Below are 25553 nucleotides of genomic sequence, written 5' to 3' on the forward strand. Positions count from 1 at the left end.
TAAGTGGACAGTTTGATTTCACAGAAGTGTGATTGACTTGGAGTTACATTGTGTTGTTTAAGTGTTCCCTTTATTTTTTTGAGCAGTGTATGACGCTCTGTTATGGGCCAGCTGCAGCTTAACTAGGTCTTTCCTTGCAGCACACGACTGGACAATAATCAAGATAAAACTAGAGCCTGCAGGACTTGCTTTTTGGAGTGTGGTGTCAAAAAAGCAGAGCATCTCTTTATTACGGACAGACCACTCCACATCTTTACAACCATTGAATCTATATCAAATCAAATCAAATTTCATTTGTCACATAAACGTGTTTAGCAGATGTTATAGCGGGTGTAGCGAAATGCTTGTGCTTCTAGCTCCGACAGTGCAGTAATATCTAACAAGTAATATCTAACAATTTCACAACATATACCCAATATACACAAAATGAGTAAAGAATGGGATTTAAGAATATATACATATATGGACAAGCAATGAAAGAACGGCATGGACTAAAATACAGTAGAATATTATAGAATAGAACGCAGTATATACATATGAGACGAGTTTCACAACAATTTCACAACATATACCCAATACACACAAAACTAGTAAAGAATGGGATTTAAGAATATATACAAGCTATGACAGAACGGCATGGACTAAGATACAGTAGAATATTATAGAATAGAACGCAGTATATACATATGAGACGAGTAGTGCAAGATATGTAAACATTATTATAGTGACTAGTGTTCCATTTCTTAAAGTGGCCAGTGATTTCAATAGGCAGCAGCAGCCTCTAATGTGCTAGTGATGGCTATTTAACAGTCTGATGGCCTTGAGATTTACATCACATTTTAGTCATTTAGCAGACGCTCTTATCCAGAGCAACTTACAGTTAGTGAGTGCATACATTCTTTTTTCATACCCCGTGGGAATCGAACCCACAACCCTAGCGTTGCAAACACCAAGCTCTACCATCCGAGCTACATCCCTGCCGGCCATTCCCTCCCCTACCCTGGGCCAATTGTGTGCGGCCCCATGGGTCTCCCGGTCGCGGCCGGCTACAACAGAGCCTGGATTTGAACCAGGATCTCTAGTGGCACAGCCTAAATTGTTGCCAGCAACACAGTTAGTCACCAACGCTCTGGATAACATGAAAACAGCCTAACCAGCTCTGCTAGGGCGACTAAAATTGTCAGTGAGGTATTCTCTCATTTGTGTCTGGAAGTAGCTCGCAAGCTAGCCAACGTTAGCTTGGGTGCTTGACTGCCGTTGGTCAGAACGCTCGGATCAACCCTGCTCCCCGGCCAGAGCGTCCAGTGTGCGCTCTGAACGCTCCTAGAGTGAAACGCTCTGAATTTACAAACGGACAATCTGACAACGCTCTGAATTTACGAACGCCCAGAGCGCACTATGCCACTCCAGATTGAATTTACGAACACACCCTAAATCGCATGAAAGCCAGTGAGGGCTATGGCAAACATGGAGAGTTCCCTTTCAGTCAGTATACTTCGGTATAACATACTATGCACAGGGCGTCGCACTCTCTCGCGACTTCGGTTGAATGATATACAATCACAACTGACAAGGCCAATGAAATCCGCGCCTCGCTGGAAGTCCCGCATTCCACAGGTGATAGGCTCGGATTCATTGCTTCAATTATTCTGCGCTTCACCTCGGTGATTAGGAACAATTACATTGTGCCTACTAAACTTCCTTAATAGTGGAAACAGAGACATAAAAATGACTCTGGGGAAGTAGATAAACGGCCCCATTGCCAAATCCCGAAGTATCCCTTTAAATTGCTAGGTTATTCTAAACGGACCGCGCTGCGGTCAGAGGCTAGCTAGTGTAGCTTAGGCTAAAAAGCCTCCTGGTTAACGTCGGCTAGCATGCTTAACTTCCGGTGAGTGAAACTTACTAGCTTGCCCCTGGCATTATGGCAACCTCATTCCTGGAGTGGAGGAAGCGGGGTTTGCGTGCACCTCCGATGAGGAAGCAGCCCCCGGAGCTCTTGGCTGGGGTAACCCCTGGAGCGATTGGCCTTGTGACAACAGTGCCCACACGTTTGGCTAAACGGGGTACTACATAAGCCGTTGCCAGAGCCCCCTGTGCCCGTAGACATGCCGGGCTCCATACAGGCTATACAGTCTCACGGAAGCACAACGTATGTTGGAAGCGTGTCCATGTTTGATGCTGCTCCTTCTGTTACCCCGCGTTTCATGGTGTTCACGGGGTTGAAGGGGTATATCAATCTCCCCAGGGTGAGAGTGATAAATTGTGTCTCTGTCCACAGGGGGGCGCCCTTCCCCCATAGGTGGCTCATTACTGAGCTGAACTGCTGATTCCTGCCTGTAGCTCACTAGTCCCTATGAGGTGTCTAGTGATACAGGTTATGGGCTCTATAGGCGATTAGTTGTTGGTAGCAGAGTCGAGGGAACGAGCAGGGTTGGATACGACCACGCTATTATCCCACACACAGTCTCTGTGGTTCATATGAGCTCCGAAATGAGCTGTCTGTCTCCAGCTCAACGCTTTTCATTCCTGGGAGTTAGATTCAGTTACCACAGAAGGGTTCCGTTTTTCAGAGCTGCCTGTCCCATTCCCAGCAAGGTTACAAGGTGCTTTGTCGCCAGTACTAATAAATGGTCGGTAGGGTAACCTCCATGATAATTTTATTTTACACTGGGTCTATTTTTTATGCGTGGGTCCAGCGCTGGGTGCCAGCCGGTTACCGGAACCCATCTTACCGCCTAAACCTAAACCGAGGGAGACTCGTTGTGACAAAAGTACCCTCAAGTGACACTGCCGAGTGGGCCGGGCTTTAGGCAACCCTTGGCACAAAAACCGTTCCAACGAGTTCCAGTGTTCACGGGTGTCAAAAGTGTTGTCTCCTGCATGTGAGTTCGATGAAAAGTGCCCCTTAAGTATATTTAAAAACAAATACTTTTAGATTTTTACTCAAGTAGTATTTTACTGGGTGACTTTCACTTTTACGTGAGTCATTTTCTATTAAGGTATCTTTACTTTTACTCAAGTATGACAATTGGGTACTTTTTCCACCCCTGTCAAGAATGGTGGAAATGGAAGAAGAGCCAATCTCTCCCAGTCCACAAGGTGGCGTCCCGCCCCTTCAGATGGCACTTCACTGGAGTCTCACTGTCTGCTCCGACCAATGGCGTGCATGTGAAGTGTCGCCCTGGATCATGCAAACAGTGACATCAGCGTACAGGCTACAATTTGTTGTGTGTCCCCCTTGCTGCTACAGCGTCATCACGTCGACTGTTCCAGATGGAGGAAATATCCTCTGGTCTCCAGAAACAGGCAATCCGAGTGGTTCCTATGTCAAAGATCCGTAACAGCTGGTACAGCCGGTATTTCCTGTTTACGAAAAGGGATCAGACTTTGCGACCCATTCTAGACCTACGTGCCCTCAGCAAGCACCTCAGAGTCTACAAACTCAGAATGCACACTAGCCGACGGCTATTACAGCCGATTGGCTGGTGGCGGCGGAGTCGAGGGGGCTGAAGATCCTCTCCTACAAAACCTCCCTGCTCATGGCTTAGGCCTTGGCTAAACATGTTGGGAACCTCCACGCGTTATCCATACACCCTTCCTGTACTCAGTTCGCCCTGGGGGACTCTAAGGTGACGTTGTGTCCAAATGTGGCCTTCGCCCTGAAAGTCATGGCTATGTCCTACAGGTCCTTAGCTATTTCCCTTTTCGCCTCCTCCATTTGCTTCTGAAGAGCAACAGAGGTTACATGCCCTGTGTCCAGTGAAAGCTTTACGCACATACATTGAACAAACCTGAATATCCGGTTATGTGACCAGCATTTTGTCTGTTTTGCTAATCCAGCTTGGTGGCAGGGCACTCTCTAAGCAGCGTCTCTCCCACTGGATTGTGGAGGCTATTTCCCTGGCATATAACAGCAAGGGACAAGGGTTACCTAGCGGTGTATGCGCAAACTCCACCATGGGTCTGGCAGCGTTTTGGCCGTTGTTTAAAGGTTGACTATAGGAGATATTTGTGCTGCGGCGAGTTGGGAATCACGACACACTTTTGTGAGGTTTTATCACTTGGATGTCACTGCTCCCATTATAGCACACAACGTGCTTACGGCTGGGATAGGGGAAAGTCACTAGGCAGTGCACCGGGTGCGCAATACCCAGGGGTCAGGTCTGGGTGGTCGTTTCATTTAGTATCCGTTGGGGTCGGCTTGGTGCATGATTATATTTCCCCATAGTATGTTGTACCAAAGTTGACTGACTGAAAGGGAACGTAAGGTTATGATTGTAACTACTGTTCCCTGAAGGAGGGAAACTAGGTACAACACCTGTTTGGCCCCGCACCGCCTGTTCCTGGGCTCGGTGAAGAGCGGTATTAAATTGAAGGAATGAATCCGAGCCTCAAGCTTATCAACTGTGGAAGGCGGGACTTCCAGCGAGGCGTGGATTTCATTGGCTGTGTCAGGTGTGATTGTATATCCTTTACTATGGGGAGTTGTGAGCGTGTGACTCCCCATAGTAACAGTAGTTATAGTCATAACGTTAATTTTTCTTAAAAATATATATACAGTGCATTTGGAAAGTATTCAGACCCCTTGACATTTTCCACATTTTGTTACGTTACAGCCTTATTCTAAAATGGATTACATTGTTTCCCCCCCTCATCAATCTACACACAATACCCCGTAATGACAAAGCAAAAACAGGTTTTTAGAAATGTTGGCAAATGTAAAAAATGAAAAGATCACATTTACATAAGTATTCAGACCCTTTACTCAGTACATTGTTGAAGCACCTTTGGCAGCGATTACAGCCTTCTTGGATATGACGCTACAAGCTTGGCACACCTGTATTTGGGGAGTTTCTCCCATTCATCTCTGCAGATCCTCTCAAGCTCTGTCAGGTTGGATGGGGAGCGTCGCTGCACAGCTATTTTCAGGTCTCTCCAGAGATGTTAGATCGGGTTCAAGTCCAGGCTCTGGCTGGGAATGTGAAATGTCAAAATAATAGTAGAGAGAATTATTTATTTCAGCTTTTATTAATTTCATCACATTCCCAGTGGGTCAGAAGTTTACATGCACTCAATTAGTATTTGGTAGCATTGCCTTTAAATTGTTTAACTTGGGTCAAATGTTTCGGGTAGCCTTCCACAAGCTTCCCACAATAAGTTGAGTGAATTTTGGCCCATTCCTCCTGACAGAGCTGTTGTAACTGAGTCAGGTTTGTAGGCCTCTTTGCTCGCACACACCTTTTCAGTTCTACCCACAAATTTTCTATAGGATTGAGGTCAGGGCTTTGTGATGGCCATTCCAATACCTTGACTTTGTTGTCCTTAAGCCATTTTGCCACAACTTTGGAAGTATGCTTGGGGTCATTGTCCATTTGGAAGACCCATTTGCGACTAAGCTTTAACTTCCTGACTGATGTCTTGAGATGTTGCTTCAATATATCCACATAATTTTCCTTCCTCATGATGCCATCTATTTTGTGAAGTGCACCAGTCCCTCTTGCAGCAAAGCACCCCCACAGCATGATGCTGCCTCCCCGTGCTTCACGGTTGGGATGGTGTTCTTCGGCTTGCAAGAACCCCCTTTTTCCTCCAAACATAACGATGGTCATTATGGCCAAACAGTTCTATTTTTGTTTCATCAGACCAGAGGACATTTCTCCAAAAAGTATGATCTTTGTCCCCATGTGCAGTTGCAAACCGTAGTCTGGCTTTTTTATGGCAGTTTTGGAGCTGTGGCTTCTTCCTTGCTGAGCGGCCTTTCAGGTTATGTCGATATAGGACTTGTTTTACTGTGGATATAGATACTTTTGTACCTGTTTCCTCCAGCATCTTCACAAGGTCCTTTGTTGTTGTTCTGGGATTGATTTGCACTTTTTGCACCAAAGTATGTTCATCTCTAGGAGACAGAACGCGTCTCCTTCCTGAGCGATATGATGGCTGCGTGGTCCCATGGTGTTTATACTTGCGTATTATTGTTTGTACAGATGAACGTGGTATCTTCAGGCGTTTGGAAATTGCTCCCAAGGATGAAACATACTTGTGGAGGTCTACAATTTTTTTTCTGAGGTCTTGGCTGATTTCTTTTGATTTTTCAATGACGTCAAGCAAAGAGGCACTGAGTTTGAAGGTAGGCCTTGAAATACATCCACATGTACACCTCCAATTGACTCAAATGATGTCAATTAGCCTATCAGAAGCTTCTAAAGCCATGACATCATTTTCACAGTCAACTTAGTGTATGTAAACTTCTGACCCACTGGAATTGTGATACAGTGAATTATAAGTGAAATAATCTGTCTGTAAACAATTGTTTGAAAAATTACTTGTGTCATGCACAAAGTAGATGTCCTAACCGACTTGCCAAAACTATAGTTTGTTAACAATACATTTGTGGAGTGGTTGAAAAACAAGTTTTAATGACTCCAACCTAAGTGTATGTAAACTTCCGACTTCAACTGTACATGTACAATACCCATCAATCCAATGCAAAACAGTTGCTAATTACCGTAATAACACTTCCTCATGCCAATACAATTCATTTCCAATCGCGGAAAGCAAACAATAATGTACAATGCACTACCACGACTTATCTGTACAATGCAGCTTGGACGCAGCTACCAAGCTGTCTTCCCACAAGTATTCCATAGCATCGAGTTGTTTATGGCAACACTATAGCTACATTGTTACTCAACCATTGGTCAAGGTCTGCCCATCCTCATCAATGTAATGCAAAGCACCTCTTCTACATTATAAAACAACATAAAAAACAATCCGATTATATTATAAACCAAACATTTCCAATCCAATCACATCACAGAAATCAAGCAGTAGACTCGGCAGCAACGCCAATAAAGAAAATCACGTCTACGCCTATTTCTGACATTTGCCATGCATTTCCAAAAGCTAGAAAATAACAAAATAATACAAGCCCAGCCAAGCTGCCTGTTCTTACCCAGATTCAAAAGAGTTGCAGCCGCCTTCATGCTGTGTTGAACCTCCTCAGCAGTCTCTTGTTCCACTTCCCACGGAATTTGCTTGTAAGATCCCTCTCAAATGCCAGTTGAATCAGCACAGGAGCTTTCCTCCTGTGCAACATGCTCCGTCTGTGCTCACTGAATACGTTTTTCAACGTTGAAAAAGAGTTCTCGCAAGTTGCCGTGGATGCTCCAAATGTTAATCCCAGTTTAAATGCCATCATCACAGTAGACATTGCTGTTAGAGGCCCGGAGTATCTATCCAAAATGCTCTGCGTTGTCAATTTTTCTTCTCCAGATCGGCCGATTTCAGTCTGTAGAAACTGGTATGCGACAGTAAACGCAGTTTCCACAACATCTCCTGAGATTAAGTCCAGCAGTGGTTTCACTTTTTCCACACCACATCCATAAAGGTTTCATTCTATGGGTGCAAGGCACACATGGCCTCAACAAGTTGGCTGTTTCGTTTGTTAAATGTTGCTGACATTTCACCCAGTACAGTATCCAGAGTGCTGAAAAACTGTATTTTGCACTCCCTCTCATTATCCTCTTCTCGCTGGCCCATTGTTGTTTCGACCACATATTCTTTCAGATTACTACTCACTACTCTTTACTTGGAGCGGGGGTTTCCGTGTGCTTGTATTTCTCCCATAACTCATCAAACTGCATCTGCCTTGCAGGAATATTCCATTCACTCTCTGCCTTTGAACCACGCACTACAAAATGCCAGTTTTCTCCCACAGTACAGGCGGGTTGGGTATTTCCCCAGACAAACCTGCGCTGGCTCCTCATCGCTGAGGTCGTCAGGCACTAATGGAGGCGTCGGTGCTTGTAATATACTGGCGGTACTGCTGCTAGGTTTGGTTTTGGTGGCTGCAGGCTCCTCCTCGGGTTGGTTACCTCCTATGTCACCAGGCTGCAAGACGGTTGCGCAGTGCCTTTGCTGCTGGGCTCGGCGGCCTTGGCCTCAGTGATTAGTGTCGGCTCAGCGGCCTTGCCTTTGGCAGGCTTCTCCCCCTCCCCGCCGCTTTGATCCGATGCTGCCATTGTGCCCTGGCGAAGCCACTTTCTAATAGTCCTCTGTAGCTCAGCTGGTAGAGCACGGCGCTTGTAACGCCAAGGTAGTGGGTTCAATCCCCGGGACCACCCATACACGAAAAAATTTATGCACGCATGACTGTAAGTCGCTTTGGATAAAAGCGTCTGCTAAATGGCATATTATTATTATTATATCCGTCACATTCTCAGCGCAGTGATTATTTTTTTTATTTTTTTTAATGTGTATGACGTACGTATGATGCGTACAAGGGAGTTGCATGAATGAAGCATACACAACAAATCAGTTGAGCATGACGGCGGGGGTAGATTGTGGGACAGAATAGGGATACAAACCTGAGGGGGCACAATATTCCAACTAAGGGGCATTGCCCCCTTTTGCACCCTCATGGCGCCGGGCCTGCATAAAGGCCTGATTGGTATAGTGCTGCAGAGATGGTTGTCCTTCTGGAAGGTTCTCCCATCTCCACAGAGGAACTCTGGAGCTCTGTCAGAGTGACCATCGGATTCTTGATCACATCCCTGACCAAGGCCCTTCTCCACCAATTACTCAGTTTGGCCGGGCGGCCAGCTCTAGGAAGAGCCTTGGTGATTCCAAACATCTTTCATTTAAAAATGATGGAGGCCACTGTGTTCTTGGGAACCTTCAATGTTACAGACATTTTTTGTTACCCTTCCCCAGATCTGTGCCTTGACACAATCCTGTCTCAGAGCTATACAGGCAATTCCTTCAACCTCATGCCTTGATTTTTGCTCTGACATACACTGTCAACTGTGGGACCTTAATACAGTGCCTTGCAAAAGTATTCATCCCCCTTGGCGTTTTTCCTATTTTGTTGCATTACAACCTGTAATTTAAATGGATTTTTATTTGGATTTCATGTAATGGACATACACAAAATAGTCAAAATTGGTGAAGTGAAATTAAAAAAATTACTTGTTTCAAGAAATTCTATAAAATAAATTACAGAAAAGTGGTGCGTGCATATATATTCACCCCCTTTGCTATGAAGCCCCTAAATAAGATCTGGTGCATCCAATTACCTTCAGAAGTCACATAATTAGTTAAATAAAGTCCACCTGTGTGCAGTAAGTGTCACATGATCTGTCACATGATCTCAGTATATATACACCTGTTCTGAAAAGCCCCAGAGTCTGCAACACCACTAAGCAAGGGGCACCACCAAGCAAGCGGCACCATGAAGACCAAGGAGCTCTCCAAACAGGTCAGGGACAAAGTTGTGGAGAAGTACAGATCAGGGTTGGTTTATAAAACAATATCAGGAACTTTGAACATCCCACGGAGCACCATTAAATCCATTATAAAAAAATGGAAAGAATATGGCACCACAACAAACCTGCCAAGAGAGGGCCGCCCACCAAAACTCACGGACCAGGCAAGGAGGGCATTAATCAGAGAGGCAACAAAGAGACCAAAGATAACCCTGAAGGAGCTGCAAAGCTCCACAGCGGAGATTGGAGTATCTGTCCATAGGACCACTTTAAGCCGTACACTCCACAGAGCTGGGCTTTACGGAAGAGTGGCCAGAAAAAGCCATTGCCAAAAGGCATGTGGGAGACTCCCCAAACATATGGAAGAAGGTACTCTGGTCAGATGAGACTAAAATTGAGCTTTTTGGCCATCAAGGAAAACGCTATGTCTGGCGCAAACCCAACACTTCTCATCACCCTGAGAACACCATCCCCACAGTGAAGCATGGTGGTTGCAGCATCATGCTGTGGGGATGTTTTTCATCGGCAGGGACTAGGAAACTAGTCAGAATTGAAGGAATGATGGATGGCGCTAAATACAGGGAAATTCTTGAGTGAAACATGTTTCAGTCTTCCAGAGATTTGAGACGGGGACGGAGGTTCACCTTCCAGCAGGACAATGACCCTAAGCATACTGCTAAAGCAACACTCAAGTGGTTTAAGGGGAAACATTTAAATGTCTTGGAATGGCCTAGTCAAAGCCCAGACCTCAATCCAATTGAGAATCTGTGGTATGACTTCAAGATTATTGTACACCAGCGGAACCCATCCAACTTGAAGGAGCTAGACAAGTGTGTGCCTTTCCAAATCATGTCCAATCAATTGAATTTACCACAGGTGGACTCCAATCAAGTTGTAGGAACATCTCAAGGATGATCAATGGAAACAGGATGTACCTGAGCTCAATTTTGAGTCTCATATTAAAGGATCTGAATACTTATTCTAAAATCGATTAAAGTACTTTTTCCCTCATCAATCTACACACAATACCCCATAATGACAAAGCAAAAACAGGCTTTTAGAAATGTTGGCACACTTATCAAAAATAAAAAACTTAAATATCACATTTAAAAAAGGCTGTAATGTAACAGAATGTGGAAAAAGGGAAAGGGTCTGAATACTTTCCGAATGCACTGTATATATAATGGCTAAGTAATATAACAGTGCACCAGGAGTACTTGCTACTGTGATTCCTGAAATGTATTTTTCAAATGCGAAATTATACTTTTGTTACATTGTTTGCTAGCGCAGCTGGTTAGCCATGTCTCTGTCTCATTGACCACCAAATGTTGCTAACGCTGGCTGTTTTCTCAAAATGTATGTTAGCTAGCTAAGTTAGCAATGTTATGAATACAACTCCCATCTGCTGTCGACATCAGGATACAATTTGAGTGCACTAGTTAGCTCCAAAAGTGGTTATAGCTTTGACTGCATGCTGACAGTGAATTCAGAGCCATTCAGTGGCTAGCTACACTACAAACATAATTCTACCATGTTCCCGTGAAGCAATTGTAATGACAGTCCACCACAACATACCCAATAGTTTCCTGATTAGCAATGGGTAGTCTGTGTTTAATTTAATTGTTTATTATAAACACAGTTTGAGATCATTGTGAGGGGATTTCGCTAATGGTTGGATGGGGATTTGAGCTTCCCGGGAAAATATTGCAAAGGTTGCAACAGTAACCAAGGGGGCGTAGCTTAGCGAAGGGTCAATTGGGTGACCATTCATTTAAATTTGGCCACAAAAAAGTATGTTTTATAGATTTATGTTGGTTGATTTATGTTGTATTGTTGCTTGCTTGACAAAAATGACAAATGTTATCAGTTCTACCAGTTGAATTCAATGTTGAATGATACTATCTAATTGTGTAAGTAGTTGTATTCGTGTGAATAAATAATATATCACAATGTTCCAGGTAATTCAAAACATGCACTATTCATGAGCAGGTAGAAACCTCAGCTACAGTGGGGGAAAAAAGTATTTAGTCAGCCACCAATTGTGCAAGTTCTCCCACTTAAAAAGATGAGAGAGGCCTGTAATTTTCATCATAGGTACATGTCAACTATGACAGACAAATTGAGATTTTTTTTCTCCAGAAAACCACATTGTAGGATTTTTAATGAATTTATTTGCAAATTATGGTGGAAAATAAGTATTTGGTCACCTACTAACAAGCAAGATTTCTGGCTCTCACAGACCTGTAACTTATTCTTTAAGAGGCTCCTCTGTCCTCCACTCGTTACCTGTATTAATGGCACCTGTTTGAACTTGTTATCAGTATAAAAGACACCTGTCCACAACCTCAAACAGTCACACTCCAAACTCCACTATGGCCAAGACCAAAGAGCTGTCAAAGGACACCAGAAACAAAATTGTAGACCTGCACCAGGCTGGGAAGACTGAATCTGCAATAGGTAAGCAGCTTGGTTTGAAGAAATCAACTGTGGGAGCAATTATTAGGAAATGGAAGACATACAAGACCACTGATAATCTCCCTCGATCTGGGGCTCCACGCAAGATCTCACCCCGTGGAGTCAAAATGATCACAAGAACGGTGAGCAAAAATCCCAGAACCACACGGGGGGACCTAGTGAATGACCTGCAGAGAGCTGGGACCAAAGTAACAAAGCCTACCATCAGTAACACACTACGCCGCCAGGGACTCAAATCCTGCAGTGCCAGACGTGTCCCCCTGCTTAAGCCAGTACATGTCCAGGCCCGTCTGAAGTTTGCTAGAGTGCATTTGGATGATCCAGAAGAGGATTGGGAGAATGTCATATGGTCAGATGAAACCAAAATAGAACTTTTTGGTAAAACTCAACTCATCGTGTTTGGAGGACAAAGAATGCTGAGTTGCATCCAAAGAACACCATACCTACTGTGAAGCATGGGGGTGGACACATCATGCTTTGGGGCTGTTTTTCTGCAAAGGGACCAGGACGACTGATCCGTGTAAAGGAAAGAATGAATGGGGCCATGTATCGTGAGATTTTGAGTGAAAACCTCCTTCCATCAGCAAGGGCATTGAAGATGAAACGTGGCTGGGTCTTTCAGCATGACAATGATCCCAAACACACCGCCCGGGCAACGAAGGAGTGGCTTCGTAAGAAGCATTTCAAGGTCCTGGAGTGGCCTAGCCAATCTCCAGATCTCAACCCCATAGAAAATCTTTGAAGGGAGTTGAAAGTCTGTGTTGCCCAGCGACAGCCCCAAAACATCACTGCTCTAGAGGAGATCTGCATGGAGGAATGGGCCAAAATACCAGCAACAGTGTGTGAAAACCTTGTGAAGACTTACAGAAAACGTTTGACCTGTGTCATTGCCAACAAAGGGTATATAACAAAGTATTGAGAAACTTTTGTTATTGACCAAATACTTATTTTCCACCATAATTTGCAAATAAATTCATTAAAAATCCTACAATGTGATTTTCTGGAGAAAAAAAATCTCATTTTGTCTGTCATAGTTGACGTGTACCTATGATGAAAATTACAGGCCTCTCTCATCTTTTTAAGTGGGAGAACTTGCACAATTGGTGGCTGACTAAATACTTTTTTCCCCACTGTATATACCAGCTGTCTCTCCATACACAGAATGTCTGGATTTCAGCTTTAACTACTTAAACAACTTGAACCTGACAATATTCCCCATGCTCCGTCATTTAAAGGTCCTGGATCTCACAAGGTAATTTGATTAAAGGTTGGAAAAAGAAAAGGAAACCCGCACACTCTAGGAGCTCAGATGCAATAATTTCATATCTTAATAACCAACGTTTCGACAGACAAGCTGTCTTCATCAGGGTGTAATGACAAACACTGCGGGTCACTAGTTTATACAGTGAGGGAAAAAAGTATTTGATCCCCTGCTGATTTTGTACGTTTGCCCACTGACAAAGACATGATCAGTCTATAATTTTAATGGTAGGTTTATTTGAACAGTGAGAGACAGAATAACAACAAAAAATCCAGAAAAACTAATGTCAAAAATGTTATTAATTGATTTGCATTTTAATAAGGGAAATAAGTATTTGACCTTCAGCTCCCTCCACAGATTTTCTATGGGATTAAGGTCTGGAGACTGGCTAGGCCACTCCAGGACATTAATGTGCTTCTTCTTGAGCCACTCCTTTGTTGCCTTGGCCGTGTGTTTTGGGTCATTGTCATACTGGAATACCCATCCACGACCCATTTTCAATGCCCTTGCTGAGGGAAGGAGGCTCTCACCCAAGATTTGACGGTACATCGTCCCTTTGATGCGGTGAAGTTGTCCTGTCCCCTTAGCAGAAAAACACCTCCAAAGCATAATGTTTCCACCTCCATGTTTGACGGTGGGGATGGTGTTCTTGGGGTCATAGGCAGCATTCCTCCTCCTCCAAACACGGCGAGTTGAGTTGATGCCAAAGAGCTCGATTTTGGTCTCATCTGACCACAACACTTTCACCCAGTTCTCCTCTGAATCATTCAGATGTTCATTGGCAAACTTCAGACGGGCCTGTAGATGTGCTTTCTTGAGCAGGGGGACCTTGCGGGCGCTGCAGGATTTCAGTCCTTCACGGCGTAGTGTGTTACCAATTGTTTTCTTGGTGACTATGGTCCCAGCTGCCTTGAGATCATTGACAAGATCCTCCCGTGTAGTTCTGGGCTGATTCCTCACCGTTCTCATAATCATTGCAACTCCACGAGGTGAGATCTTGCATGGAGCCCCAGGCCGAGGGAGATTGACAGTTATTTTGTGTTTCTTCCATTTGTGAATAATCGCACCAACTGTTGTCACCTTCTCACCAAGCTGCTTGGCAATGGTCTTGTAGCCCATTCCAGCCTTGTGTAGGTCTACAATCTTGTCCCTGACATTCTTGGAGAGCTCTTTGGTCTTGGCCATGGTGGAGAGTTTGGAATCTGATTGATTGATTGCTTCTGTGGACAGGTGTCTTTTATACAGGTAACAAGCTGAGATTAGGAGCACTCCCTTTAAGAGTGTGCTCCTAATCTCAGCTCGTTACCTGTATAAAAGACACCTGGGAGCCAGAAATCTTTCTGATTGAGAGGGGGTCAAATACTTATTTCCCTCATTAAAATGCAAATCAATTCATAACATTTTTGACATGCATTTTTCTGGATTTTTTTGTTGTTATTCTGTCTCTCACTGTTCAAATAAACCTACCATTAAAATTATAGATTGATCATTTCTTTGTCAGTGGCAAACGTACAAAATCAGCAGGGGATCAAATACTTTTTTCCCTCAATGTATAGTGTCAAAGGACACACACAGGTGTCTGTAATCATGGCCGGGTGTGGCCTAATAGCATTGGTTAATTCACAGTTAAACAGAACATACAAAAAACATGGATAGCATACGATCATAGATACAACTTACATTTTACATTTACATTTTAGTCATTTAGCAGACGCTCTTATCCAGAGCGACTTACAGTTAGCGCATACATTATTTTATCGAACCCACAACCCTGGCGTTGCAAACGCCATGCTCTACCAACTGAGCTACATCCCCTTGGCTTCATAGGCCCACAAACATTAACAATGAATAGCAAAATCACAAGAATGGCTTCAAATCAAAGTCTACGTTGAGACCGAAGGGAGCAAGGGTCTTTAAATTAAAGATCCAGGCATCCTCTCGTTTTAACAATAATTTGTCGAGGTCACCCCCTCTCCTAGGGAGGGTGACATGTTCAATGCCGATATAACGTAGGGACGAAATCGAGTGGTTCGCTTCCAAAAAGTGGGCAGCGACTGGGTATGTCGAGTTTTGTACCTAATGGTGCTGCGATGCTCAGAGATTCATACTTTTAATTTGTGCTTTGTTTTACCCACATAATGTTTACCACAAAGACAAGTTATAAGATAAATAACTGCCTTAGTGGAGCACGTAATAACACCTTTGATTGGGATCTGTTTCCCTGTTTGGGGTGTTTAAAGGATCTACATTTGTAAGTGCCATTGCATTGAGTGCAGCAATTACACTTGTAGTTTCCATCCGGCAGAGGCGCAAATAGACGTTGTGCAGGGATATTTAGGGGTGCTAAATCAGAGATTTCAGCTTTAACTACTTAAACAACTTGAACCTGACAATATTCCCTATGCTCCGTCATTTAAAGGTCCTGGATCTCACAAGGTAATTTGATTAAAGGTATCTTATGTCAGTATTTGCTACTTGTAGTGGATGTTGTACTTATTATTTTGTCATATCCCTTGGTTCAACAGATGTCATATTAAGGTTATTGCTGCCAATACTTTCCACACCGTGAGGGATGTAACAACGTTGATTCTTACTGGGAACCCCATTGAACACATTGTAAATAATGTCTTAAAGGTCCAATGCAGCCGTTTTTATCAGTATCAAATAACTGGGTAACAATTAAATACCTTAGTGTGATTGTTTTCAATTAAAATGGTCAACAAGAAACAAAAATAGCTTCTTAGCAAAGAGCAATTATCAATCAATTAGCTGGTACTGGCAGAGAGGTTTGGAACTCTCTTTCTCAAGACACTGGCACTTAAAATTAGGGTGAAATTCGAGCTGGCTCGAACAGAATTCTCAAATTCGAGTTGGGTCGAGGGAAACCCGTGCTAGCGCAGCCCAGTTTCACAACTGGTGCCAGCTCGATTAGAATTTGGGCTGGTGACGCCATTACTATGCAACCACCAGCTGATCACTGCTGGATGCTGACACCACGTTTAGCTAGCTCGTCTGGGCTTGTTGCTGTTAGCTAGCACATGGACAAGCAGTACTGCAGTATTCAGACATGACACAAATTACCACCATAGCTGGATCCTTCATTAATTTTTTGCCCTACAAAATAAACTTTTATGAGAACAGTCAGCTCTCAAATGCTAGCGACCTAACGTTAGCTAGCAAATCAGAGTTGAAACAAGCTTGCTAGCTAGCTAACGTGAGTTGCAGGAATTTTAGCTGGCCAGGTCATATTGAAAGCTACATCATATCAAACCTGTCGTCTGGTTTGCTTTGTTAGCAAGCTAGCTAATAGCCAATGCCATGGCAAGCAAGGTAGGAATTAAGCTAGCTAGCTAGCCTGAGTCTGGCTGACACTGGCAGGAGTATGGGGTAATGTTAGTTACAACATGGTGAGGGTGAATCAAATTCTTCAACATCTTGCTAGTTAGCTAGCAACATTAGTGAAGCCAGCAGCACAGTCACATATTGGCTACCTAGCAACATGGCATCATTTCTCATTTCTGGAGGTAGTGGAAACGCAATTCGAGCTAGCACACCAAGGCCAGCGTAATCCAGGTTGACTTCAAAGTGCCAATGGAAACTAATGGGAGGGAGTTTTGGCCTTCAACAGGCTGAAATTTCAGACAGTCTTTTCAAACAGCTCTTACACTAAATGGGCATAATTTTCACAATTTCAAAGTATTATTCCAACCTCATAATGTGGATATATATATAAAACACAGGAAAATCATATTTTTGACTGCACTGGGCCTTTAAACTCACTGCATCTCCTACAAAAGCTTGTTCTTGCTGATACTGGTCTTCTATTTATTTTGTTGTATTTTTACCCCTTTTTCTCCCGAATTGGTATTTACAGTGTTGTCCCATTGAGGCCGATAGTGGTCTTCTCTACATTGAGAATCAGCATATAAACAATTTAACCAACCTGCAGGAGGTAAATCTCAGGATAAACAATCTCCTCTCCATGTCCATCCCATCTTATGCCATCAACTTCACAGACTTCAGGATGATGGACCTGCATGCTAATAACATACCGTGCCTTCAGAAAGTATTCATACCCCTTGACCTATTCCACATTTTGTTGTGTTACAGCCTGAATTCAAAATGGATAAAATATTATTTTTTCTCAACCATCTACATACAATACCCCATAATGACAAAGTGAAAGTATGGTTTTAGAAATGTTTGCCAATTTATTGAAAAGGAAATACAGAAATATCTCATTCACATAAGTATTCACACCCCTGAGTCAATACATGTTAGAATCACCTTTGGCAGCGATTACAGCCATGAGTCTTTCTGGGTAAGTCTCTAAGAGCTTTGCACACCTGGACTGTACAATATTTGCCCATTTATTCTTACATTTTTTTTTGAAGCTGTGGTTGTTGATCATTGCTAGACAACCATTTGGAAGTCTTGCCGTAGATTTTCAAGCAGATTTAAGTCAAAACTGTAACTCGGCCACTCAGGAACATTCACTGTCTTCTTGGTAAGCAACTCCAGTGTAGATTTTGCCTTGTGTTTCAAGTTATTGTCCTGCTGAAAGATGAATTCATCTTCCGGTGTCTGGTGGGAAGCAGACTGAACTAGGTTTTCCTCTAGGATTTTGCCGGTGCTTAGCACCATTCAGTTTATTTTTTATCCTAAAAAACAGGCTTCCTTCTTTTCACTCTGTCAATTAGGTTAGTATTGTGGAGTAACTACAATGTTGTTGATCCATCCTCAGTTTTCTCCTATCACAGCCATTAAACTCTATAACTGTTTTAAAGTCACCATTGGCCTCATGGTGAAATCCCTGAGTGGTTTCCTTCCTCTCCGGCAACTGAGTTAGTTACACCATCCAAGTGTAATGAATACCTTCACCATGCAAAGGGATATTTAATGTCTGCTTTTTTTATTTACCAATATGTGCACTTCTTTGCGAGACATTGGAAAACCTCCCTGGTCTTTATGGTTGAATCTGTTTTTGAAATTCACTGCTCGACTAAAGGAACCTTACAGATAATTGTATGTGTGGGGTACAGAGATGAGGTAGTCATTCAAAAATCATGTTAAACACTATTATTGCACACAGAGTGAGTCCATGCAACCTATTATGTGACTTCTTAAGTACATTTTTACTCCTGAACTTATTTAGGCTGCCATAACAAAGGGGTTGAATACATATTGACCTAAGAATTTTTACCTTCTTATTTATAATAAATGTTTAAACATTTAGAAAAAACATAATTCCACTTTGACATTATGGGGTATTTATTGTGTGTAGGCCAGTGTCAAAAGGCTGATGTGGATGCGGTGTTGGAGTCAGGCGCACGACACAGAAGCTTAGTCGATCTGACTTTAATAGTCACAGGAGCAAAATACAAATCCAACGGGCCTCATAAACAGGAGGCGAGCGAATACGCAAAACACTGCGTAAAGTGCGAACAGCACTAACAATAAGCAAACAAATAACCTACACCAACAGACAGGCGTACAACGACACACAACTACAAACAAAACCAAAGGAAACTTATAGGTGACATAATCAATACGTGATAAAGAACAGGTGCACTAATCAGACAAAACCAAACAAACATAGATAACATCAAACGGTGGCAGCTAGTACTCCGGGGACGACGAACGCCGAAGCCTGCCCGAACAAGGAGGAGGAGCAGCCTCGGCGGAATTCGTGACAGTACCCCCCCCCTTGACGCACGGCACCAGCCGTGCGCCGACCCCGGCCTCGGGGACGGCCAGGAGGACGTGGAGCAGGGCGCGTAGGATGACTACGATGGAACTCAGTCAGGAGGGATGGATCTAGAATGTCCCTCCTAGGCACCCAGCACCGTTCCTCCGGACCGTACCCCTCCCACTCCACGAGATATTGTAGACCCCCATCCGACGTCTCGAATCCACGATGGACCGGACTGAGTACGCCGGAGCCCCTCGATGTCCAGTGGGGGCGGAGGGGTCTCTCTTATCTCACTCTCCTGGAGTGGACCAGCTACCACCGGCCTGAGGAGAGACACATGGAATGAGGGGTTAATGCGATAGTCATTAGGCAGTTGCAACCTGTAACACACCTCATTCAATCTCCTCAGGACTTTAAATGGCCCCACAAACCGCCGGCCAAGCTTCCGGCAGGGCAGGCGAAGGGGCAGGTTTCGAGTCGAGAGCCAGATTCGATCTCCAGGGGCGTAGACTGGACCCTCACTGCGGTGGAGGTCGGCGCTCGCCTTCTGCCTGCGGATGGCCCGCTGCAGATGTACGTGGGCAGCGTTCCACGTCTCCTCCGAGCGCCGAAACCACTCATCCACCGCAGGAGCCTCGATCTGGCTCTGATGCCATGGTGCCAGAACCGGCTGATAACCTAACACATACTGAAAAGGGGTCAGGTTAGTTGAGGAGTGGTAGAGAGAGTTCTGAGCCATCTCTGCCCAGGGGAAATACCCCGACCACTCCTCCGGCCGGCCCTGGCAATAGGATCTCAGAAAACTACCCACATCCTGGTTCACTCTCTCCACCTGCCCATTACTCTCCGGGTGGTAACCCGAGGTAAGGCTAACCGAGACCCCCAAGCGTACCATGAACGCCCTCCAGACTCTAGAGGTGAATTGGGGACCCCGATCAGACACTATATCCTCGGGAACCCCGTAGTGCCGGAAGACGTGGGTGAACAAAGCCTCAGCGGTCTGTAGGGCAGTAGGGAGACCCGGCATTGGAATAAGACGACAGGCCTTAGAGAACCGATCCACAACGACCAGAATAGTGGTATTCCCCTGAGAGGGGGGAAGGTCCGTGACAAAGTCCACCGAGAGGTGAGACCACGGCCATTGTGGAACGGGCTGAGGTTGTAACTTCCCCCTGGGCAGGTGTCTAGGCGCCTTACACTGAGCGCACACCGAGCAGGAGGAGACATAAACCCTCACATCCCTAGCCAATGTTGGCCACCAGTACTTAACACTAAGGCAGTGCACTGTCCGACCAATACCTGGATGTCCAGAGGAGGGTGACGTATGAGCCCAATAGATGAGACGATCACGGACCTCGAGCGGCACGTACGTCCGACCCACTGGACACTCTGGGGGAGTAGGGTCTGTGCGTAACGCCCGCTCAATTTCCGCATCGACCTCCCATACCACCGGTGCCACCAGACAAGACTCCGGCAGTATGGGAGTGGGCTCAATGGACCTCTCCTCTGTGTCATACCGCCGGGACAGGGCGTCTGCCTTACCGTTCTGGGACCCTGGGATGTAAGTGATCTTAAAAACGAACCGGGTCAGGAACATGTTCCACCTAGCCTGACGAGGGTTCAATCTCCTCGCTGCCCGGATGTACTCCAGGTTGCGATGGTCAGTCAGAATGAGAAAAGGGTGTTGAGCCCCCTCAAGCCAATGCCTCCACACCTTAAGGGCTTGAACCACGGCTAACAGCCCCCTGTCCCCTACGTCATAATTACGCTCCGCCGGGCTGAGCTTCTTAGAATATAAAGCGCAGGGACGGAGCTTAGGAGGTGTGCCGGAGTGTTGCGATAGTACTGCCCCAATACCGGCCTCTGACGCGTCCACCTCTACCTGGAACGCTAAAGTGGGGTCCGGGTGCGCCAGCACCGGAGCTGAAGTGAACAGGTCCTTCAGTTTACGAAACGCCCTGTCCGCTTCAGCCGACCACTGCAAACGCACCGGGCCCCCCTTCAGCAGGGAAGTAATGGGAGCTGCTACCTGTCCAAAACCCTGGATAAACCTCCGGTAGTAATTGGCAAAACCCAAAAACTGCTGCACCTCTTTAACAGTGGTTGGGGTTTGCCAGTTACGCACGGCTGACACCCGGTCAATCTCCATCTTCACCCCTGACGCGGACAACCGATGACCCAAGAAGGAGATAGATTCCTGGAAAAACAGACATTTCTCTGCCTTGACATACAAGTCATGCTCCAACAGCCTACCCAACACTCGGCGCACCAGGGCTACATGCTCGGCTCGTGTAGCAGAGTACACTAGGATGTCGTCAATGTACACTACCACTCCCTGCCCATGCAGGTCCCGGAAGATCTCGTCCACAAATGATTGGAAGACTGAAGGAGCATTCATTAACCCGTATGGCATGACAAGATACTCATAATGACCTGAGGTGGTACTAAATGCTGTCTTCCATTCTTCCCCCTCCCTAATGCGCACCAAGTTATAAGCGCTCCTGAGATCCAGTTTTGTGAAGAAAAGCGCTCCGCGTAATGATTCAGTCATACTCGCAATCAGAGGTAGAGGGTAACTGTATTTCACAGTAATCTGATTGAGACTACGATAATCAATACACGGGCGCAAACCTCCGTCCTTCTTCTTCACAAAAAAGAAACTCGAGGACGCAGGGGAAGTGGAGGGCCGTATGTATCCTTGTCTCAGGGACTCCGCTATGTATGTTTCCATAGCCGCCGTCTCCTCTTGAGACAGAGGATACACATGACTCCGCGGAAGTGCCGCAGCTGTATGGCGGTTTATCACACAATCTCCCTGTCTATGAGGTGGCAATCACGTCGCCCTCGTCTTGCTGAACACGAGTGCCAAATCCTCATACTCAGGGGGAATGTGCATTGCGGGCACTTGGTTCGGACTCTCCACCGTGGTCGCCCCAACGGAAACACCTAAACATCGCCCAACACACTGGCCAGACCATTCCTTGAAAGCCCTCTGTTGCCACGAAATAGTGGGGTCATGGGTGATTAACCTAGGAAGCCCCAGCACCACGGGATACGCAGGAGAGTCAATGAGGTACAACTGAATAATCTCCTCATGACCCCCCCTGCATCTTCATCTTTAGTGGCGCTGTGACCTCCCTAATCAACCCAGATCCCAACGGGCGGCTATCTAGGGCATGGACAGGAAAGGGTGCATCTGTAACGATCCCGGCAGTCTGAGTCGGGTCCTGTCTGTGGACTAGTTTTTCTGCTCGTGATCTCCAGTTTCCCGAGGGTTCTGGAACGCTCCGGGGAGCTCTCTTGATTTCCGCACCTGCATCCCATCAGCAATCTGCACACCTGGTCCTGATCATCACCCTTCTTAGGCTCTGGCCTAACATCCATTCCCTGCCAGATCGTTAGCCATGAACAGTAGGTTTACCAGAGTATCAGTCTTAGAGCTTCTAGCGTTAGTTTTGTTGTTTTGCACCTTGTTGGTTTGTTGTTTACTTACCTCCGTTTTGTTCCATCTGCAGTCACTCGTCCGGAACCTTCATCCAACCTCTGCCTGGTGGTCGGCGGCTGCCGAGCCATGATTGGATCAACCACTGCACCCCCAACAACTAACCAACGCCGCCCGCTCTGTTCCCTGGATTATTCAGCATCACTCTTGAATTTGTAAATAAACACTCACCTTCGTTTCAACTAACCTTGTCCTGGTCTGCTTCTGGGTTCTGGCTTTGTAACTCGTGACAGCATCAACGGGCAGGAGGGGAATCCCTAACTTAGAACAACATTTCAGATCAATAAAATTCCCAGCTGCGCCTGAATCGACTAGCGCCTTATGCTGGGAATGAGATGCAACCTGAGGAAATACCACAGGTATACACAAGTGAACAACAGAGAGCTCTGGGTGAGTGGGGCGCCTACTCACCTGAAATGACTCCCCAGTGCGCGACCTGTTGCCTCGATTCCTCGGAGACCCTCCCCAGCACCTAGCCGCAGTGTGTCCTCCACGGCCACAGCTGGTGCAGGGGACGGCCCCCCTCGGGTTCTCTCTCCTACTCTCTCTTGCGCCAGCACCCCCGAGCTCCATCGGGCTCGGCTCGGAGGTGCTGGGGGATGGAATGGATGGCCCCATCTCGGGACGTCCGCGGGTGGCCAGCAGGGTATCCAGACGGATGGACATGTCCACTAGCTGGTCGAAGGACAGATTGGTGTCCCTGCAGGCCAGCTCTCGACGAACGTCCTCACGCAGGCTACACCGATAGTGATCGATGAGGGCCCTCTCATTCCACCCCGCATCCGCCGCTAGCGTCCGGAAATCCAGGGCGAACTCCTGTGCACTCCTCTTCCCCTGTCGGAGGTGGAACAGACGCTCCCCCGCCGCTTTACCCTCAGGAGGGTGATCGAAAACTGCCCTGAAGCGGCGGGAGAACTCCGCGTAGCTGATGGTGGCGGCGTCTATTCCCCTCCATTCGGCGTTGGCCCACTCCAACGCCTTGCCGGAGAGACAGGAGATGAGGGTGGAAACGCTCTCGTATCCCGAGGGCGCCGGGTGTATGGTGGCCAGGTAGAGTTCCACCTGAAGGAGGAACCCCTGACACCCGGCTGCAGTGCCATCATACGCCCTCGGGAGCGAGAGCCGAATCCCACTGGATTCCGGAGCTGGTCTGGTGGGGCTGGCCGATGGTGGTGGTAATGTAGGAGGAGGTGTGGGCACGCCTCCCCTCTCCCATCGGCGCAGGGTGTTCATTACCTCCTGCATGGCGGAGCCGAGTTGCTGGATCATGGCGTCCTGGCAGCTGACCCGATCCTCCAGCGACTCGGTCGCCGCCGCTGCTCCTGCTGACTCCATGTATGGTGTGTCGTTCTGTCAAAAGGCTGATGTGGATGCGGTGTTGGAGTCAGGCGCAGGACACAGAAGCTTAGTCGATCTGACTTTAATAGTCACAGGAGCAAAATACAAATCCAACGGGCCTCATAAACAGGAGGCGAGCGAATACGCAAAACAGTGCGTAAAGTGCGAACAGCACTAACAATAAGCAAACAAATAACCTACACCAACAGACAGGCGTACAACGACACACAACTACAAACAAAACCAAAGGAAACTTATAGGTGACATAATCAATACGTGATAAAGAACAGGTGCACTAATCAGACAAAACCAAACAAACATAGATAACATCAAACGGTGGCAGCTAGTACTCCGGGGACGACGAACGCCAAGCCTGCCCGAACAAGGAGGAGGAGCAGCCTCGGCGGAATTCGTGACAGCCAGTGACAAAAAAACAAAATCTTATCCATTTTAAATTCAGGCCGTAACACAACAAAATGTGGAAAAAGTCAAGGGGTGTGAATACTTTCTGAAGGCATTGTATCTGTTGTTGGAGTGGATCACACAGCTGTCTTAAGGCAAATTATGAACAACATCACAATTACACTCAACAGAAATCCAATACTACAAATAGAGCCAGGAGCATTTCAGAACTTTTACCTATGGGAACTCAACCTCCGTGATACATTTGTATCAACGGATGTGACTAAAGACTGTCTTAAGGCACTAGAGGGTCTCAATGTTGGGAAGCTACTGATAGGACATTTCCGCAGCAACGTTAGGATCAACACTTCAGATTTCAACTTCTTGGATGGACTGTGCCACATCAACATTCAGGAAATATATTTCTATGTACAAGATACAACCCCACCCCATAAACCAATGCATTTGTTGCGTTGTTTGAAAAATGCTGCAACAATTTATCTTGAAAATTGTAAATTGGAAGACATGGAAAAGCTTCATTTAAGACAGAGTAGACTAGCCAACATTCCAAGTCAGCAACTTTCACTTCAGCACACAATAGAAAAACTAACCACAGATAATGTACATTCTGTTGCATTTTTCGATGCCATCGAGGACATGCCTCTCCTGATTTAAGTAATAACGAAATATTCATAAGAGGCTGTTGTGAAACACTTTTCAAAGGTACCCCTAAACTCCAGCAACTCAATAATGGCCTCAACTCAGAAATTATGTTAATTTACTTGCCATTCGCTGGACTAGAGTCCCTTCAGGTGCTGGACTTCCACCATACAAAGCTCAATTCAGACTTTTTCAACCTGGAGAACCTTAAATAGCTGAGGTATTTGGACATATCCCACACAAGCATGAACTTCACAAATGAGTTTCTCTTCCAAGTACTTGGGAATCTGAGAGTGCTAAAGATGTCAGGCATTCGTTACCAAGGAGATTTCATTCCTCCAATGTGTTTTAACCTTAATCTTCTGGAAACATTGGACATTTCATCTTGTGGTATTGAGAAACTGCTTTGCAACTCTTTAGCTAATCTGGATAGGTTAAGACATTTCAGTCTCAATGGAAATAAATTGACAGCTGTGGATTTCTTGGTCAATCCTAGCCTTGCTGCACTTACATGGATGGACATAGGCCAAAATCGCATTACTACAATTCTTATCAACATTCACCATAATCTACAGGAAAACATGACAGCGTTTGATCAGTCTTCATTTTGGCACTCTTTTTTTTAGATTTAGTCTTTGTCATTTTGATTAAAATATCATTAAGTCACATTTTTGTCATTTGAATCATGATTTAGTCTACAGTTATTGTCAAAATAACGAAAACAGTGGGCAATTTTAGTCAAGTAAATGCTATTTCATTTTAGTCACATTTTAGTCACATCACATTTGTATTGCATCATTAACCTATAGTAAACATAAATCACTGACTTCCATGTGCACAAACATACATAGCCTTGTCCTACCAACATATTTTTCCTATTCTCTTCCCAACCACAGAAATATGACAAACATATATAAGAAACAATTATCTGGCCATGTAAATTCCTAATCCAGTTTA

The 25553-nt window shown here is 45.4% G+C and overlaps 1 protein-coding gene across 1 annotated transcript in view; it reads left to right on the forward strand.

Moving 5' to 3' along the window:
* The first annotated feature begins 11215 nt into the window (after positions 1 to 11215).
* Positions 11216 to 25553, forward strand: part of LOC121567554 (toll-like receptor 4) — a 30898-nt gene continuing 16560 nt past the window's right edge. The window contains 6 exon segments of the mRNA XM_045213943.1: positions 11216 to 11269; positions 12875 to 12993; positions 15528 to 15619; positions 16762 to 16808; positions 16892 to 17063; positions 24067 to 24397. Coding sequence (XP_045069878.1) covers positions 11216 to 11269; positions 12875 to 12993; positions 15528 to 15619; positions 16762 to 16808; positions 16892 to 17063; positions 24067 to 24397 — 815 coding nt within the window.

This window comes from Coregonus clupeaformis, unplaced genomic scaffold (genome assembly GCF_020615455.1).
Source record: "Coregonus clupeaformis isolate EN_2021a unplaced genomic scaffold, ASM2061545v1 scaf0176, whole genome shotgun sequence".
Taxonomy (NCBI): Eukaryota; Metazoa; Chordata; class Actinopteri; order Salmoniformes; family Salmonidae; genus Coregonus; species Coregonus clupeaformis.